General features: G+C 42.3%; 1 protein-coding gene across 2 annotated transcripts in view; it reads right to left on the bottom strand.

Moving 5' to 3' along the window:
• Positions 1–9,694: 9,694 nt before the first annotated feature.
• Positions 9,695–17,216, bottom strand: part of EPM2A (EPM2A glucan phosphatase, laforin) — a 108,950-nt gene continuing 101,428 nt past the window's right edge. For both annotated transcript variants that reach the window (NM_001099709.2, XM_059889729.1), the window contains 1 exon segment: positions 9,695–12,105. In NM_001099709.2, the coding sequence (NP_001093179.1) occupies positions 11,828–12,105 (278 nt within the window). In that variant the 3' untranslated portion in view covers positions 9,695–11,827.

Below are 17,216 nucleotides of genomic sequence, written 5' to 3' on the forward strand. Positions count from 1 at the left end.
ATACTACCTAAAAAATAGTAAGCATTTGCACGATTGTTCAAAAGTTGAATTTACTAGTACAAAGAGATCCCACGGACTATGAAGTCTATGGAGTCTCCAGGCCAGAATACTGGAGTGGGTAGCCTTTTCCTTCTCCAGGGGATCTTCCCAACCCGGGAATTGAACTGGGGTCTCCTGCATTGCAGGCTGATTCTTTACCAACTGAGCTATCAGGGAAGCCCACAAAGCAATCTCTGGATGTTGTTTTCTCTATCCATACTTCTGAAGAAATCAGAAATCCTCTTTGGAAAACTGTCTGATCTGTAAATGTCAATATTCTACTGCAAACTTGTTAACAAAACAGCATAATTCTTCAATGAACTCGTGGTCAAAACAAAAATTACGTACTAAATACTTTATGTGGTCGAGACCTCAGTGCTCCTTGTTTGTATGTTTTTGTGTTTAAAATCAGTGCATCATTTTGTTAGTCTTTTAGCAACAACAGCAAATGGTGGGCTTATATAAATACCCTAGATTTTTTTTCACTATTCCTAAACCAGGTTTCTCTCTTTTTTATTTTTTCAAAATATCTCATTGATAACATTTTTATTATGAGCTGAGGGAAGATTGATTTCTGACTAAAATGTGGATTTTGTTTATGTATCTTCTATTTATTTTATTAAAAATGGCAATCAAAAATCGTATATCATATGAATCAGAAAAGTTTTCTCTTTGATCTTAAAAAAAAGTAGACCACTGAGGGATAAAACCTATTCTGTGCTAACAACAAATTCCTGGAGAAAGACTATTGGCAAATACTTCAAACTGAGACATTTGCTTATAGATACTTCAAAATCACTTTGCAAAAGACACTTGAAATATATCAGTTGTTCTTTCTCATGCTTAATCAGAACTATTTAAATAACTTAATAATAAAAAATTTTTCTTTACACAACTCTGATTACTGCTTGCCAATGATTATACACAAGCCTACTTTATCTAATTGGTTTACATATGCAATGATCTATTATCTTCCAAAGAATGTCACCTCCATTTTCAAATAATAAGCTTAATATATTTAAAACACTGAAAAATTTCTGTGTACAGATATTTGAATCTTTTTAAGAAATAAGTTAATAGTTTTTGATTATCCTTGGAGAAAACAGTATACTATATACAGGAAAAAATTAAAATGATGTTAATTTCATAAGGGAATACTGCTAATGTCATAAAAATACTATCAGATCTGCAGTTTACTCTGGAAGAGAGAATTCCACTATTCAGACATCTGAAGTGTAACAGATCACTAGTTTGTTTAATCTTTCAGTTGTGAGTTTTATTTATGACTTTCTGAGGACTGCAGCTGTATTTATGCTCAACAGAATAAATAGAAGAAGAACAGGTGTTCACATCTGATTACTTACTCCATTTATTATAAATGAAATTATGGACATTAGGCAATTTGTTGGATTAGCCAGAAAAGGAAAAGAAAAACACATCCCTCCATCTGTAAAGTTTTAGACATACAATGATGACCTGAATTCTAGCTTATCCTTGCCTAATTGTAAGAATGCACCTATCAGTCAAATCAATACACAGGCATGAAGACAGTCTGTGGATTTGAGACAATCCTCTGATATTTGTGTCCATGAAGCAAAGGATGAAGGATAATATTATTTTTAGAGTATCTTCTGGTTTCCCAGGTGGCACTAGTGGTAAAGAATCCACCTGCCAATGCAGGAGACATAAGAGAAGTAGGGTCAATCCCTGGGGTGGAAAAGAGGCCTTGGACAAGGAAATGGCAGCCCACTCCAGTACTCTTGCCTGGAGAATCCTATGAACAGAGAAGCTTGATGGGCTAAGGTCCATAGGGTTGCAAAGAGCCGGACACAACTTAAGTGACTTAGCATGCACACACACAGAGTATCTTCATTTCTAAAAAGACAGAATTTTACCCTGAAACACATATGACATTTCACTTCTTTTTGACATTTATACAAATAGTATTCATTCTTTATTGTGCAAATGCTTCAACATGGCAACTATTTTATTTGTGTATTTATTTAAACTGCTCTTTCTCCAAAAGGAATTATATATGACACTTATAATGGATTAAACAATATAGAAAAATGAAAATAAAATTTTAAATAAGTAAGAAAGATGAGGCAATGGAGTAAAAATGGGTAGAAATACAAGGTAGAGTAAAGTTAGTTCAAGAAATGCATATTACATAATCCTAGTTGTTACTGAGAAGAGGAAAACAATTATTTGTAAGCTTCACACTCACATAAAGTACTTTTTATTGCTCAAGAAAACAACTGTGCCTAATTCCCTGATCAGAAGGAAATTTCTTCCACAAGATCACTCATCGTGAGAACACTAAGCAGTACAGTACAATCAATAATATTCTTGGTACACATAACATTGTATTTCATAAGGCTGTTCTTTTTGGAAAGCCATCAGTATTAGCCTATGATGGCAGACCAAAGGGGGATTGAAGAAATGCAATTTTCAGCAAGAGATTGGGTTGAAAATGCAATATAAAATTTTTAGGATCATGGCTTTCTGATGTTGATATATATTTGCTATGACTGCAAGGAAATCCAACCAGTCCATCCTAAAGGAGACCAGTCCTGGGTGTTCATTGGAAGGACTGATGCTGAGGCTGAAACTCCAATACTTTGGCCACCTCATGCGAAGAGTTGACTCATTGGAAAAGACCTTGATGCTGGGAGGGATTGGGAGCAGGAAGAGAAGGGGACGACAGAGGATGAGATGGCTGGATGGCATCACCGACTCGATGCACATGAGTTTGGGTAAACTCCGGGAGTTGGTGATGGAGAGGGAGGCCTGGTATGCTGTTTCATGGGGTCACAAAGAGTTGGACACAATTGAGTGACTGAACTGAACTGAACTGAATATCATTAAATACTAGTGGTATATACAGAAATGGATATTAAACAAAAAAAAGCAAGCCTCTTATAGTAGTTTTCAATAAATTACCCAATCATTAACTTACATGAAACAAAGTTATTATGACATGTTTTCTTCACATTTCTCTTAGGTTAAAATTAGACCCGAGCACCAGTGCTAAAGAAGTATTTAGCTAAATTAATATCTAAGAATGTGCAAAAGCCTATGTTGCTAAACACTATTTGCAATTCTTACCTAAATATGTTATGGTCCACTGGGGTAAGTGCTTGAAGAACATCAAACATGGGTCCTATGAAAATAATGGAGAGGACCACTTTAAGCACCAATGAAGACACCTCTGAGAAGGTGACCTTGGAGAACAAAGAACAGGCCAGGCGTAGATGGAAGGTAGAGGGTTCCAGGCAGAGAAAGAGTATGTGCAAAAGCCAGAGGGTAAGAAAAAGTCATAGAATATTTAATTCACTATGTACTCTTGAAAGATAGTTACAGAAGTTACAAGAAAGAAGGAAAGGCATGATCTGGATCATAAGAAGCTTTGTGTGTGTGTGAGTGAGTGCTCTGTCATGTCTGACCCTTTGCAGCCCCACAGCCTGTAGCCCAGCAGGCTCCTCTCTCCATGGGATTTTCCAGGCAAGAATACTGGAATGAGTTGCCATTTCCTCCTCTAGGGCATCTTCTCAATACAGGGATCAAACCTGTGTCTTTTGTGTTTCCTACACTGGCAGGTGGGTTCTTTACCAACTGAGCCACCAGGGAAGCCCTCCATTTCACAATAAGAACTTTTTAACCTTTTCCCTAGAACAATGAGGAGCCATTGAGAAATCCTGAGCAAGAAAGAGACAGGATCATATTTGAATTTTAGAAAAGTTTCTCTGGTAGCCATACAAAGAATTGTCTGGAAAAGGGTAAGAATAACCGTAGGAATATAAGTCAGAATGTTTTAATAAGCATGTCAGAGAAGATAGTTGGAAGTGGAAACACTTAAGAGATATTTAGGAAGTTGAAAGAAATAATTGAAAGAACTTGTTGAATCATTAGAGGGCTGGTGAATGGGAGCAAAGTGGCAAAGACGACATTCAGTTTCTGACTTGAGCAACTGGGAGAAAGATGTGGCCACTGTCTGACCAAAGGAGAAAATATGGGAAGCTCAGTAAAAGAAAGAAAACTTCATTTTATGTCATGTTGAATTTGATAGCTATCCTGGGAGATGTCCAAATAAAAATGTTCAGAAAAAAATTTTTGATATATGGGCCTAGGACTCAAGAAAGAGCTTGAGGACTGAGGTTTGGGTGTCACTAATATAGATGACGGAGAAGGCACTGGCACCCCACTCCAGTACTCTTGCCTGGAAACTCCCATGGACAGAGGAGCCTGCTAGGCTGCTGTCCATGGGGTCACTAAGAGTCGGACACAACCGAGCGACTTCCCTTTCACTTTCCACTTTCATGCATTGGAGAAGGAAATGGCAACCCACTCCAGTGTTCTTGCCTGGAGAATCTCAGGGACGGAGGAGCCTGGTGGGCTGCCGTCTACGGGGTCGCACAGAGTCGGACACGACTGAAGCTACTTAGCAGCAGCAGCAGCAGCAGCAGTATAGATGATGACTGAGAAAATTCTAATTTAACATGGCAAACCTGCTATCCCTCCTGACATCTGAATGGAAATTACAACATAAAATTTGAGGATAGAAATCCACCTGCAACAATGAGTAGAAAAGTAAGAAGGATGACCAGCAGATGAGATCGTTCAGCACTTGTTTCTGGAAGTGCATTGATGGATGACCTAAAGGAACAAAACTGTGGCTCAAAACACCTAACAAGGAGATGTGATACTGCAGGGAGATGGGCTGTAATGTGCTCATTGGAACCTTGAAATTCACTGGGCTTAAAATTCTTACATATAATGGAAGTTGAGAGAAATAGGAAGAAAATCAGATGGGGTAGTACCTGTAAGTCTGGCAGTGAAGAATGTGTCCTCATCAACATTTGTTTTGCCCTCCCTAACAACTGAAAAACAGAAATACAAAAAGGAGAAAAAGAAAGTAAAAAACAATTCATAATTATAATTGTGATAATGTCAATAGGAAGGAGGGATAAAGACCAGTGGCTGTAGGTCAATGTTAATGTGCTTTCCTTTAAAGAACAGGAAATAAATTCAAAACTAAAAGCAAGAAAGGAGAAAATAAGGCTAGAAAAGCAGAAAATTATTGGGAAATAAAAACTAAACCATAGAAATATGTCCAAATATATCAGTAATCACAATAAACAGAAATGGTCTAAGCCCCTGAAACATGTGAGATGCTGGGCAGACAAAAGTTTTGTTTGAACATCATTCTGTAAGAAATGGGGTATGCTTATCTTGTTCACCCACAATGGGTACAGAATCTTCACTGCAATTGTCTGGACCATGAATCCATCTTTGGATTTGTCATTTAGCTTTAAGAAAGCAACAATAGGGATCTCTATTGAATGAAGAATATATTCTATCGAACTAAATTTTATTCAATGAGTTTTGGGTTTTCTCTCACTAGGAATTGATGAAAGCCTTGATAAGTGTGACCATGACAATTACCTGTTCTGTGCCGTGCTTGGTTCAGCTCTTTATTCTTTCACTGTCCAGTTTGTTCTCAATTTCTTTTTTGTAATACATACCAGGCCATTTAATACTAATCATTTACAGTTCAGGTTTTAAATGACAACAGTCTTACTCACTGAATGCTAAGTAGCATTTCCTTTAGTGATGTTGCTCTAATGCCTGATATGACTATAGTATAGGAATTCATCCTGCCTGTTATTTGAGTGGCCCCACATTTTCTGTCTGCCTCCAAATATTTCTTCAGCTGTCTCTGGGTTTTGTTCTTTGGTTTCTGTCCTTTGAGGCAAATGATAACTTCCCAATCGTATTTGAGTTTAAAGATTTTCCCCATTGGACAGATTCTTAGGTACTCTATCATATCTTCTAGCTCAGTTCAGTTCAGTTCAGTTCAGTTGCTCAGTCGTGTCTGACTCTTTGCGACCCCATGAATGGCAGCACGCCAGGCCTCCCTGTCCATCACCAACTCCCGGAGTTCACTGAGACTCACGTCCATCGAGTCAGTGATGCCATCCAGCCATTTCATCCTCTGTCTTCCCCTTCTCCTTCTGCCCCCAATCCCTCCCAGCATCAGTGTCTTTTCCAATGAGCCAACTCTTCACATGAGGTGGCCAAAGTACTGGAGTTTCTTCTAGTTACAGGAGCCTAACTGTTTAACTATTCTATGCCTACTATAATGTAAACTAACCACATATTTTATGTTGACACTAAATGCTAAGAAATCAAAGAAAAAAAAAGCAAGAAAAACTAATAAGACATCTTTAGAAGGTGATAAGAGTTGATATGGTTTTTCCAGTAGTCATGTATGGATGTGAGACTTGGACCATAACGAAGGCTGAGCACCGAAGGATTGATACTTTTGAACTGTGGTGTTGGAAAAGACTCTTGAGAATTTTGGACTGCAAGGCGATCAAACCAGTCAATTCTAAAGGAAATCGGTCCTGAATATTCATTGGAAGCACTGATGCTGAAACTGAAGCTCCAATACTTTGGCCATCTGATGCGAAGAGTTGACTCACTAGAAAAGATCCTGGTGCTGGGAAAGACTGCAGGCAGAAGGAGAAGGGGATGACAGAAGATGAGATGGTTGGATGGCCTCACCGACTCAATGGACATGAGTTTGGGCAAACTCCAGGAAATGGTGAAGGACAGGGAAGCTTGGCATGCTGCAGTCCGTTCGATCGCAAAGAGTCGGACATGACTGAGCAGCTGAACAACAACAAGAGTTGCTCAGTAGAAGACGAATGATATGAAATACACAAGCACATTTTTACCAAACTATGAATAATCTTACATAATTAAAAATAGCTAATTATTCAACCAAAGAAAGTTCTGAATGTGTTTTATGTTAGGGTTTTGAATAAAATACAAAATGTTTTTGGTGTTTTTGTTTAAAAAAAAAAAAAAACTTGGTCCAAAGGTCTTCCTTGGTGGCTCAGTGGTAAAGAATCCTCCTGCCACTGAAGGAGACCCAATTGCTGGGTCAGGAAGACCCCCTGGAAAAGGAAATGGCAACCCACTCCAGTATTCTTGCCTGGGAAGTCCCATGGACTGACGAGCCTAGAGGGCTACAGTCCGTGGGGTTGCAAAGAGTCAGACATGACTTAGCAACTGAGCAGGGACACCACCAAACCAGGAGTGAAACCGTCCTGCTTGCCTTAGAGTAAGTTCACATTTTCTCTGTGACTCTAGATTTCTTACCTGTAAAATGGGGATAGTAATAATATTTACCTTATAGGATTTGCTGGGAAGATGAAATATACTGATATATGTAAAGCACTTAGACTTACATGGACCCCGTATGCTTTCAGTAGTTACTAGCTACTCTTGCCCTTAACCCATCAAACCACACCAAGCTCCAAAACAGGCACTGTCAGTACATCACCAAACACTATGTTGTGATTAATGTGAAGTCACTCAGTCATGTCTGACTCTTTTAGACCCCATGGACTATAACCTACCAGGCTCCTCCATCCATGGGATTTTCCAGGCAAGAGTACTGGAGTGGGGTGCCATTTCCTCCTCCAAACAAAACGAATACAAATTTGGCCTTTATGATTTTCGCATTTGTAGTAAAGAGGACGCAGACAATAAAACAAATAAGCAAATGATGTGATATACCAGCCAGTAATATGTTCCATGAAGAAAAATGAAGCAGAGAATGAGGAGTGGGAGGCTGGGACTGGGTGTGGTGATTTCAGTAGGGTGGTGCAGAGAGGCATTGCTAGAGAAGGGATGGGAGCGAGCCCTGCACATACAAGGAAAAAGACCACTCTGGGCAGAGAGAAGAGTAAGTGCAAGTGCCCTGACGCAGGAGTCTACACGGAATAATCAAGGAGCATGACAGCCAATGTGGGTAGAGCAGAGTGAGGCAGAAAGCAGTAGGAGGTCAGAGACATAACAGGGGACCAGGTTGTGGAGGTCCTTTTATTCTGAGCGACAAGGCAAGACACTGGAGGTTGTGAGCATGGGAGTGGTATGATCCGACATACATTTTATAGGATTGCCCCGGCCACTTATGAGCATGGTAAGGGCAGGAGGAGAGGCAAGGTGAGACACAGGCAGGGAGATCAGGTAGGAGGCTGTTTCTGAAGTCCAGTCTACTTCATGGTGGGTTTACCTAGGGTTGTTTGAGGGAGGAGGTAAAACATAGTCAGGCTATATAGATATTTCGAAAGGAGAGGTAACAGATTTTCCTGATGGATTAAATGTGAGGTTTGAAAGGGCAAATAGGGCAAAAAATGACTTAATGCCACCAAGGTTTCTCAGCAATCAGATCAACAGAAATGGAAACCTGGAATAGGAAAAAAAAGAAAACAAAAAGCAAGAATGACTTAATTCCATTGAGGTCTGAACCTGAGACTCTGCAAGCTTATTATATTAACTGGACTGGGGAAGACTTCTGGAGTAAGGGTTTGGGGAAGGAAGGAGCCAAGTTGTCACTTTGTTCTATTATTGCCATTATTTTGGTTGTTTTGAGAGGTAGTTTCACCCGTCCTTCTCTTTTTATTCTTAATCTATCTCCTCTCAGATTTTCTCTTTTTTCCCAGCAGGTAATAAGCCACTGTGCATCCCACCCCTCTATTTGGTCAACACGCTACAGCAAGCTGATCCTTTTTCCTATTGTGATCTAGTCCCATAGAGAAGTAGATGGATACTTGATCCTACCCCTACCCCCCGTTTCTACATTCACATCTTCCTTCTCAATCTCCCCAGTAGCATCGTTATAAAAGGAAACACCTGCTTTTTCTTCTTTTGGAAATGTTGCTGTTCTTTGCTTTTTCTCATTTTAGCCATTTCTCTTGCACTTACTCCAGGTTCCATTAATCCTCCCACCAATTCTTCCCCACTAACAACACTGTCTGCTCTCACTCCCATGAAACTCCCCTGCAACCCATCAACATGGCAATAAATCTGACCTATCTCCCTAGCTCATCCCTTTCCACCCATCCTCAATTCTTTTTTTTTTTTTTTGCTGCAGGAAGAGTCATTTGAGGTCTCTGAGTTCGATCCTCTGTAAAAAAAAGAATCAAACTAGATTATCTCCAAAGATATTTTCAGTTCTAACTTCTGATCAAACTGACTCTATTTAGTTATTCAGTATTTTTTCATGTATGGCAATTTCTCATTTCCTAGTGAGCTCATCCTCAATTTTTTCCCCCCTTCATTACTTCCTATAGTTTCCAAAATTTTAACCACATTTTTTCTTAAAATGGTCAAACCAAATAGTTTTCACCCGTACCTTAATGTTAATCAAAAGAGTGTGTTTCTTTTTTTAATTTTTCCTAACATTAGCACACAAAATAATTAAAGGAAAATGTTTTGAGTCTAAGAGAAAATAAACTTATTTGGACACTTCTTTACCCTGGGTGAGATGTTATGATTTTCTTTGAAAAATGTGTGACTGAAAAGTTCTGTTAATGCCAGTGACAAGCAGCTGATGGAACAACATCACTTTGATTTTCTCTGACACACCCTTGAGCTTTCCATCTTCACGTCTTTGTGGTGTCCTCACCTATGACTTTCTTTTGTCCTGTAACTGCCCATTTTGATCAGCTAATGAGAAAGTGAGTGATAAGGAAGAAACAATTTAGCTCAGCCAACTGACTCTTTTTCAAATAAGGAAACAGTTTGTTCCTTGAGATTTCAGACTAAGTTAGAAACATTTTAAAAATCCTGTACACAGAAGTCATTTTTAATGCTTTTATTTAGCAAAAGTTCCAGGTGATTTTTAAATACATTGGACATCCCATTCATTGAGGATGGGAAGTTGTTCCAAAACATTTTTTAATAACCCTAAACTGATTTTGTCTATCAAAACAAAACAGGGAAAAATCTACCCAAAAAAATGTCTTTCTATAGTGGAAGTTACATAGCTGGACTTCCTAGACATTAAAGAAATTCACATATACACACACACACACACATTTATATAATTAGAAATATTCCATTTTTAAGATTAAATTTTACCAAACACGTTTTGACTATAAATGGATTACTTGAACACAGTAGTTTTTACTTGTTTTTAACAAGAGAGATGGTCTTCACATTATATAATCTTAGCTTATAAATTTTACTCTGAAAATCACAGGATACATTTGTCCTGTCTAGCCTTCTCTGCTCAAATGAAACACCATTTCCTCTGAGTCCCAGTTACAGGACACCTCTCCCTCCTCTGCATTCCACTGGAACTCACCTTTTGTCCTTCTAGCTCCCATACTTCCTAAAACAGACTCTCTCACAACTATCAATAAATATTTATGGAAGAAAAGAAGGAGCAGAAAAATAAATAAGCATTGTAGGTTAACAGAAAAAAGTACGGCTCTGAGTCAAACAACTCTTATCATATTTCATCTATTTATTCACCACATGACTGAGGACAGTTGATTTCATCTCTGTGAATCTTAGTTTCCTCATCTCTATAACAGAGATAATAAAAACCTTCCACATGGGGTACCATGAAGATCACATTGCATAAGATTGTAAAGCATCCAGCACATAAGAGGCACCCAATAAAAATTATTTCCCTTTCCCATACCAGCCAATCATTGCCAGTTCAACCCTGCAGTGCACCTGATTGAACACAGGGATGCTTCTAGGCTATGAGCTTTTTGAAGGCAAAATCTTATTAATCTTTGAATTTCTTATAGAGCCCCAGATAGTGAATTGCACTGTCTGGAGGTACAGTAACTGTTTTGCATTAAACTGAGGGTAAACCAGGATCACCCCTAATCTGTGAAACAATTAACTATGGGCTTTGGCACTTGGGGCTCTTCTGGGAACACAGCTCCTCTTGTGAGTGACGTATGGCTCAGGCCACTCCAGCCTAGAGACAGCCCACTGTGGTTTAAATTAGGATAACTAACTTTCCTGAATTCTATGGTGACTGTTAGAACACTGCTCCATTTCTCACTGTAGAAACTGCTGCAGACAAATTGACCTTCCACTGGGAGAGACTGAACTCACCAAAGTGTGCTGGCAACACCACAGGTGTTGTGCTTTTCACAACACTGAGTCAAATAACCTGAGTGATAAACTCCAGCTCATCCCTGACCAGCCTTGAGACACGGGCACCCTAGCTCTGCGCACAGAGCCTCAGCTAAAACACATAAAGATAGTAAGGTTACTGAGGTCATCACACTGGGTTGTGCATACAGAAGGAAGGTGAGGCTTTGGAACACGTTCTAACAACTCTAAAGTAGGATGCAAAAAAAAAAAAGCTAGAAAGTCATCGTTTTGGGCCATATGGGGCTCTCCCTTTATCATAGTCCAGGCTCTCACCCACTCTATTCTCTTCTTTGGCCAACTGACCAATTCTTACTTTATAATTCCATTTCAGTTCAGCAGAAAAGGGGTGTGTGTGTGTGTGTGTGTGTGTGTGTGTAACATCTAGGTAACTCCCGAACTTTTCTTCCGCCTGCCAAGTCACAAGGCAACAAGCCAAAGCAGTGGTGCGTCCACAGGACAGCAAAGCACTGACCGTGCAGCAGGTGCCATCTGCCCGCCGGCACAGACCTGAGCCCGTTCCCTTTCCGTCTGATGCTGGAAGCGCGCTGCACAGCCCAACTGCTCCTGGATTTTTCTCGGGATCAGTCACAGCACCCTTTGCAAAATATTTCAAAGAACATCCAGTTCAACCAAAGCAGAGCCGAAAGTCAGCCCCAGACTAAAGAAGGCGGGTCGGGATCGGGGGGTGGGGGGAGTAGGGGTGGCAGGACCCGTCTTTCCGTCGAGGAAGAATCTTGGCTTTTAGGTCAATAACTAGCATCACTCCAGGCTTCCTAAGGAAACTCGGAAGGAGGGAGGCGGATCCATCATCACCCTACACACCGCACACGGAAGATCGAATCTTCCCGAATTTCTGATAAAAGTCTTCTTCTGCGCGGGCCAGGGCTTCTTCGTCAATGTACACCGCCGGCCTCTTGGCCACGAGGAAATACTGCACTTTCCTGCGGCTCCAGCCCAGCACGTACTGCAGCCAGCCGCACACGGCGGCGGTGGAGCGCCCCACGCCGGCGTTGCAGTGCACGTACACCGTGTGTCCCTTCTCCAGCAGCGCGTGCAGGAGGCACACCGCCTGCGGCAGCATCTGGACGCGGCCTGCGTTGAGAGAGCACAGCACAGACCGGTGAGACCGGAACCACCCCGGCCGCCCCTAACAGTCACTCCTGCGGCGCACCCCAGAAATCGCGGCGTTTCGGCGGGAGAGGCGGGCATGGCGGAGCTTGCTTCCCTCCTTTGTGTAGAAGGAAAAGGTGAGACGATAGCAGAACCTGCTCATCATAAAGTGGAAAGAGCAGCCGGGAGGCAATAAGTCAGATCTGAATTGTCACTGGATTTTGCTGCTCTTTTGAGTGAGCCTGCATCGTGCAAACCTCCCTTCAAAGGGAAGTTCACTAGAGCCTAGCCTCAGAAGCATGGGTCCTCTCGTCTATCAGAGGGGTCTGGGCAGAGGTTTAAAGGATTTTAAAGAGAAGCTCACAGGTCCTATCACTTGAATTTCCTTTAATCCAATAGGATCTTCCAGGTAAATGCAAGCAGAATTAGTCCCTTTTGGTTAAAGGAGTCCATCTGCCTCATCAGACAAAAGCCAATTTTGATTTGTCCAGGGGAACGGCTAACTTGTTAATTGATACACGAGGGGTAGCCAGGCATTTATGTATCCCCTCAAGATAACAGCGTGCATTGGGGCTTCCCTGGTAGCTCAGCAGTAAAGAATCCGCCTACAACACAGGAGACCTGGCTTCGATCCCTGGGTCAGGAAGATCCCTTGGAGAAGGGAATGACAACCCATTCTAGCATTCTTGCCTGGCAATTCCCATGGACAGAGGAGCCTGGTGGGCTACAGTCCATGGGGTCACAAAGAGTCGGACACGACTTCGTGTCTAAACTACCACCACCATTACCATCACAGTGTGTATTAACACTGATTCAGTTTCCCTTTACTAGGCAATTATGATTATAGGTGTTGCTGCCCTGTGGCTCCTGTCCTGATGATTAGATGTCCAGTGTCTTCCCCTCAGCACACTGAAACAGGATATACAATGCTCTGCTGAGGCCTGCTGGACCCACGCCCTCTCTGTCATCCTAGGCACAGAGAGCCCCCTAAAGCCAGCAAACTCTTAGTTGCCTAGAGTTTCTTCTGCTCTCAGATTCTCAGAGCAAAATGAATCTGGTGGATTATTTTTGGAAGGTGGAGGATGGTCATTGTAAATTACTTCAAGAATGGGTGGAAGAGAGAAACTATACAGAGACTTGGGTCTCTATGTGCTATGACCTCACATCCTCCAGCGGCTCTCTGTCCTCACCCACACGGAGACACCACAGCCCAGCGGGGGATCTTTCGAGGGCCACAGAGAAGGCCTGTCCAGCCTTCACACTTACCATCCCACTGGATCACTGCAGAGGTGGGAAATGCCCTTTCCTCACTGAGGCCTAGAATTCTCCCATGAAGCTGCTTAGGTAAGTTTAAACTTTCCTTAGATGTCCTTTTTTTTTAAATGCAAGTGCCTTGAAGGGGCCAACACAACACATTGCAATCAGGCATTAGCACCTTAGAAGGAGAGAGTTACCAAAACCCCCCCTGTGGCCTGAAGACCTTCCCAGTGACCACTCTACTGTGACAGGAGGGGCCTTAGCTTTAGGCCCACCCTGCTATGGTATCAAAGTCAGACATCTATATGGAAGCCAAAAAGGATTTTAGTAGCTCCTGGCGTTCTGTTACTCCCTCTGACTAAGGAATTGAAAGGCCCCACATGGCAGTTTAGAGATAGTTTTAACAGGAGTGATTTAAGCAGAGCACACTTCACAGTTCCTGCAGCTCCATCTCTCCCCAGTGCCTGTTGCCACACTTTCATGTTCCCTGCCTAGTCCCTGAGGGCATCTGAATTGAAGTCACACTAGCCCCTAGGCCTTGCTTGACTTCTGAGTCCAAACTGTGCCATAAGCTTTAATTGATCTGTGCCTCTGTGCTTGGTTCAGGGTGCTCTGAGGACAGAGCTTGGGCGCCTGCCTTACAGTGGGTTACTCACAGCACTCTCCTAGAGGCAGTGAAGAAACACCGGCGATGAAACAAGCTGTGAGACTCCACATGCAATCAGAGAGCGGTCCTTCTGGGTGTCTCGGAGAGGGCTGTGTATTTGGTCCACTATTTGACTTGGAAAATCAGATGAGGCAAAACCTCCAAGGTCTGTGTGAGCGACCCTGCTGGTAACTGGGAGGCCTGTTCCAATGCAGAACTTCTCTTCCATGGAGGAGGGGGGTGCGGGGGGGTGGGTTGTTAGAAGTTTAAGGATTGTTGGTCAGGAAGGGAACTTCCAGTGATGGATCCAGGAAGCTTGGGCTCTTTCTGCTCCTGGCACAGCTGGCATCACTTCTCAAGTTCCCCATTACAGTTGCCTCTCCAGTTTCCATGTTCATTGCCAGGGAATTAACAGAAACATTTTTAATGGGAGTTTTCAGTAAATGCCCAATACACAAGTAGACCACAGTGGCCATTGGCAGGAGGAGCTGCTGGAGTCAGAGACCCAGAGTTAATGCTCAGCTTCTGTAGCATCAGGACCAGCCTGCCCTGGCCAGGTCTACATGGACTCATCAGAATCCCCTCCCTTGACCTTCTCTCTGGCCAGAAGTACCCCAAGGAAGGATCTACACCAAGTGGCCAAAATGACCTAGTATTTCCCCCTTTCCTTTTTATCTGTAAAAGATTCTTCAACAGGTATTTTAGAAGTTGAGAAAGGATTTGTGTTAGTTTAAGGTTCAGTGAGCTCAGACACATAATCCTGGAATGTAAATGTCAGCTGCCACTCGGAAACTCCAGAAGGCTCCCAGTTTAAACACAGGTCTCACCCACTAGAGGTCTTCTAGAATCACTCAGCCGTCCCACTTAAGAACTGCTGAACACTTATTTAAATAACATGCAGAAGGAATAAAAAGGGGCACCAGCCTATCTAGGATGCCCACCCATCTCAGCCTGGCCTCAGCTGGAGCCCTCCTTTATTTTGACTCTGCTTTGATTGGTGGCTCAGATGGTAAATAATCAGCCTGTAATGCGGGAGACTCAGTTCCTGGGTTGGAAAGATTCCCAGGAGAAGGGAAGGGCTACCCACTCCAGTATTCTTGCTTGGAGAATTTCATGGGCAAAGGAACCTGGTGGCCTACAGTTCATGGGGTCGCAAAGAGTTGGACACAACTGAATGACTTTCATTTCACTTCACTTTGATTGATGACAGCAAACATGTACTGAGCTCTTTCTATCTGCTCAGCGCTGTTCTAAGCTCTGTGTGCAATGGCTCCTTTACAGCCGCCTCTAAACAAATGTGGGCCTGGCACTGATGTCACCCTCAGTCATATCAGAAATTTGTGCAAGGTTATTCCTTAACGGCCACTCCAACCCAGCCGTCCAAATTCTGAAGTCTCTGCTTTTAACCTCTGTACTACTATCTTCCCTAACCTAGCTGGTCCATGGTTGGCTTGCTGGCCCCCATGCAGTCAATGTGAAGCCCCAGTGAGCCCCTGTCCCCCACTTCCCTAGTCATGCTGCAGCTGTCACCCCAATGGGACAGTGACACCCTCCCTGGGGCTCAGCATCTCTGTCCCTACCCAGATGGCTGTCTGTGCCCTACAAGTGCTTGTCTTCTTGCTTGAAAACCCATTCTAGGGAGCCTGAGCAAATACACGTCATCTTGAAAAAATAATCACAACCTAAAAGTTGGGAGTTATGTTTTATTTGATGGGAAGTTTTAGGACTTCAAGCCCAGGAGACAGCATCTCAAGTCACCCTGAGAGAACTGCTCCAAGGAGGTGAGGGGATTTGCCAGGTTATATCGAAGTTTTACAACAAAGGGCAGGGAGTTTGAACATCAAAAGATTATTGTTAAGTAAAGGAAACCAGATGTCCCCAGTTAAGGAATGTATCTTTTCTATGTAGGGGAAGATGCAAGAGTCTGAGCTCACTGGAACCATTCCTTTCATATACATCTGAGCTATTCTGGGGCCAGTATCCTGTGCTCTTCACATCCTGAGCTCCTATGGGCTCAACCATAGGGAGTGACTGCAGTCTGAGTGCTCTGGATTATGGGTATTCTTCTTCCTCAGTGCCCTTTGACCTCACAAGCTCACATCAGAGGGCTGGAATCACTGATGACTTGACATCCTTGTTTACTGATATGGCAGGAAATATTCCATTTCTTATACATAACCCACCAAGGAATCACACGAGGGTGCCCAGGATCTGGGCTCACACAATAAAGCCAGCGTCAACCAGAGCCCCTAACTTGAATGTTTCGTATGTTTAGCCTCCAGATGGAATTTAATTCAATAAAGTGCTTCCATTTTTAAAAATAACAATACCCCCAAAGCAAGAGAGAACCACTGATTTTTTTTTTTAATGTAAAATATTCCAAATTTTAAATGTTGGCAAGTAGGTTGAAAATTTTAAAGCCAGTGCAGGTTCAGCAAAACACTCCACCTTCCGTGATTTTCACTTTGGAATTTAAAACAGGCCTTGGCTCCCCATAGATGCTCAATAAACATTCACTGAATACGTGAATTTAACTAAAACAAAACCATTAATACTGATTTGATCTGAGACAGTCCAAGACCCTTCTTATCTAATTTCTGGTCCACATCTCCTCCAAGTTAATCCAACTCTGGAATGGCTTTTCGGGGTCCCTGAAGATATCTGAGGTTGACCTAAGGCTGACCTTGAAAGAAATTGTTCCTGGCACAAGTTTCAGCCTTTCCAACACACACACACATGTCTTTCCTATCTTAATCCAGAGGCAGATTAATGCTGAATATATTACAATTTTATTTGAGTGCATCTTCTTTTCTGTAATATAGATAAGGTCCCTGTTATCTATAACACCCTTTAATAGAAACGGAAGAACTGGCACTGATAATATGGCCCCAACTTTGGAATTTTCAAAGCTCTTCCATATCAATTATCTTATTCTACTGCTATAATCCTGTAAGGCAGATATTATTACTCCCCATTTCCCAAGTCTGCCCGTATCACACAGCTGCTCCAGGGTGATGAGGCTCAAGCCCAGGTGCCTTGGCTCCAAGGTCAGTGTCTTTGCCTCACGGCAACACTGCATTTAGTGTGTTGAGTCAGAGAACAGACTCAGACCATGGCAACAAAGGGGTGGCCAAGGACTCTGGAGAGCATATTAACCCATTTGGGAGGCAGGCTAGACAGTTTGTTATAA

The sequence above is a fragment of the Bos taurus genome, chromosome 9, assembly GCF_002263795.3.
Source record: "Bos taurus isolate L1 Dominette 01449 registration number 42190680 breed Hereford chromosome 9, ARS-UCD2.0, whole genome shotgun sequence".
In the NCBI taxonomy this organism is placed as follows: domain Eukaryota; kingdom Metazoa; phylum Chordata; class Mammalia; order Artiodactyla; family Bovidae; genus Bos; species Bos taurus.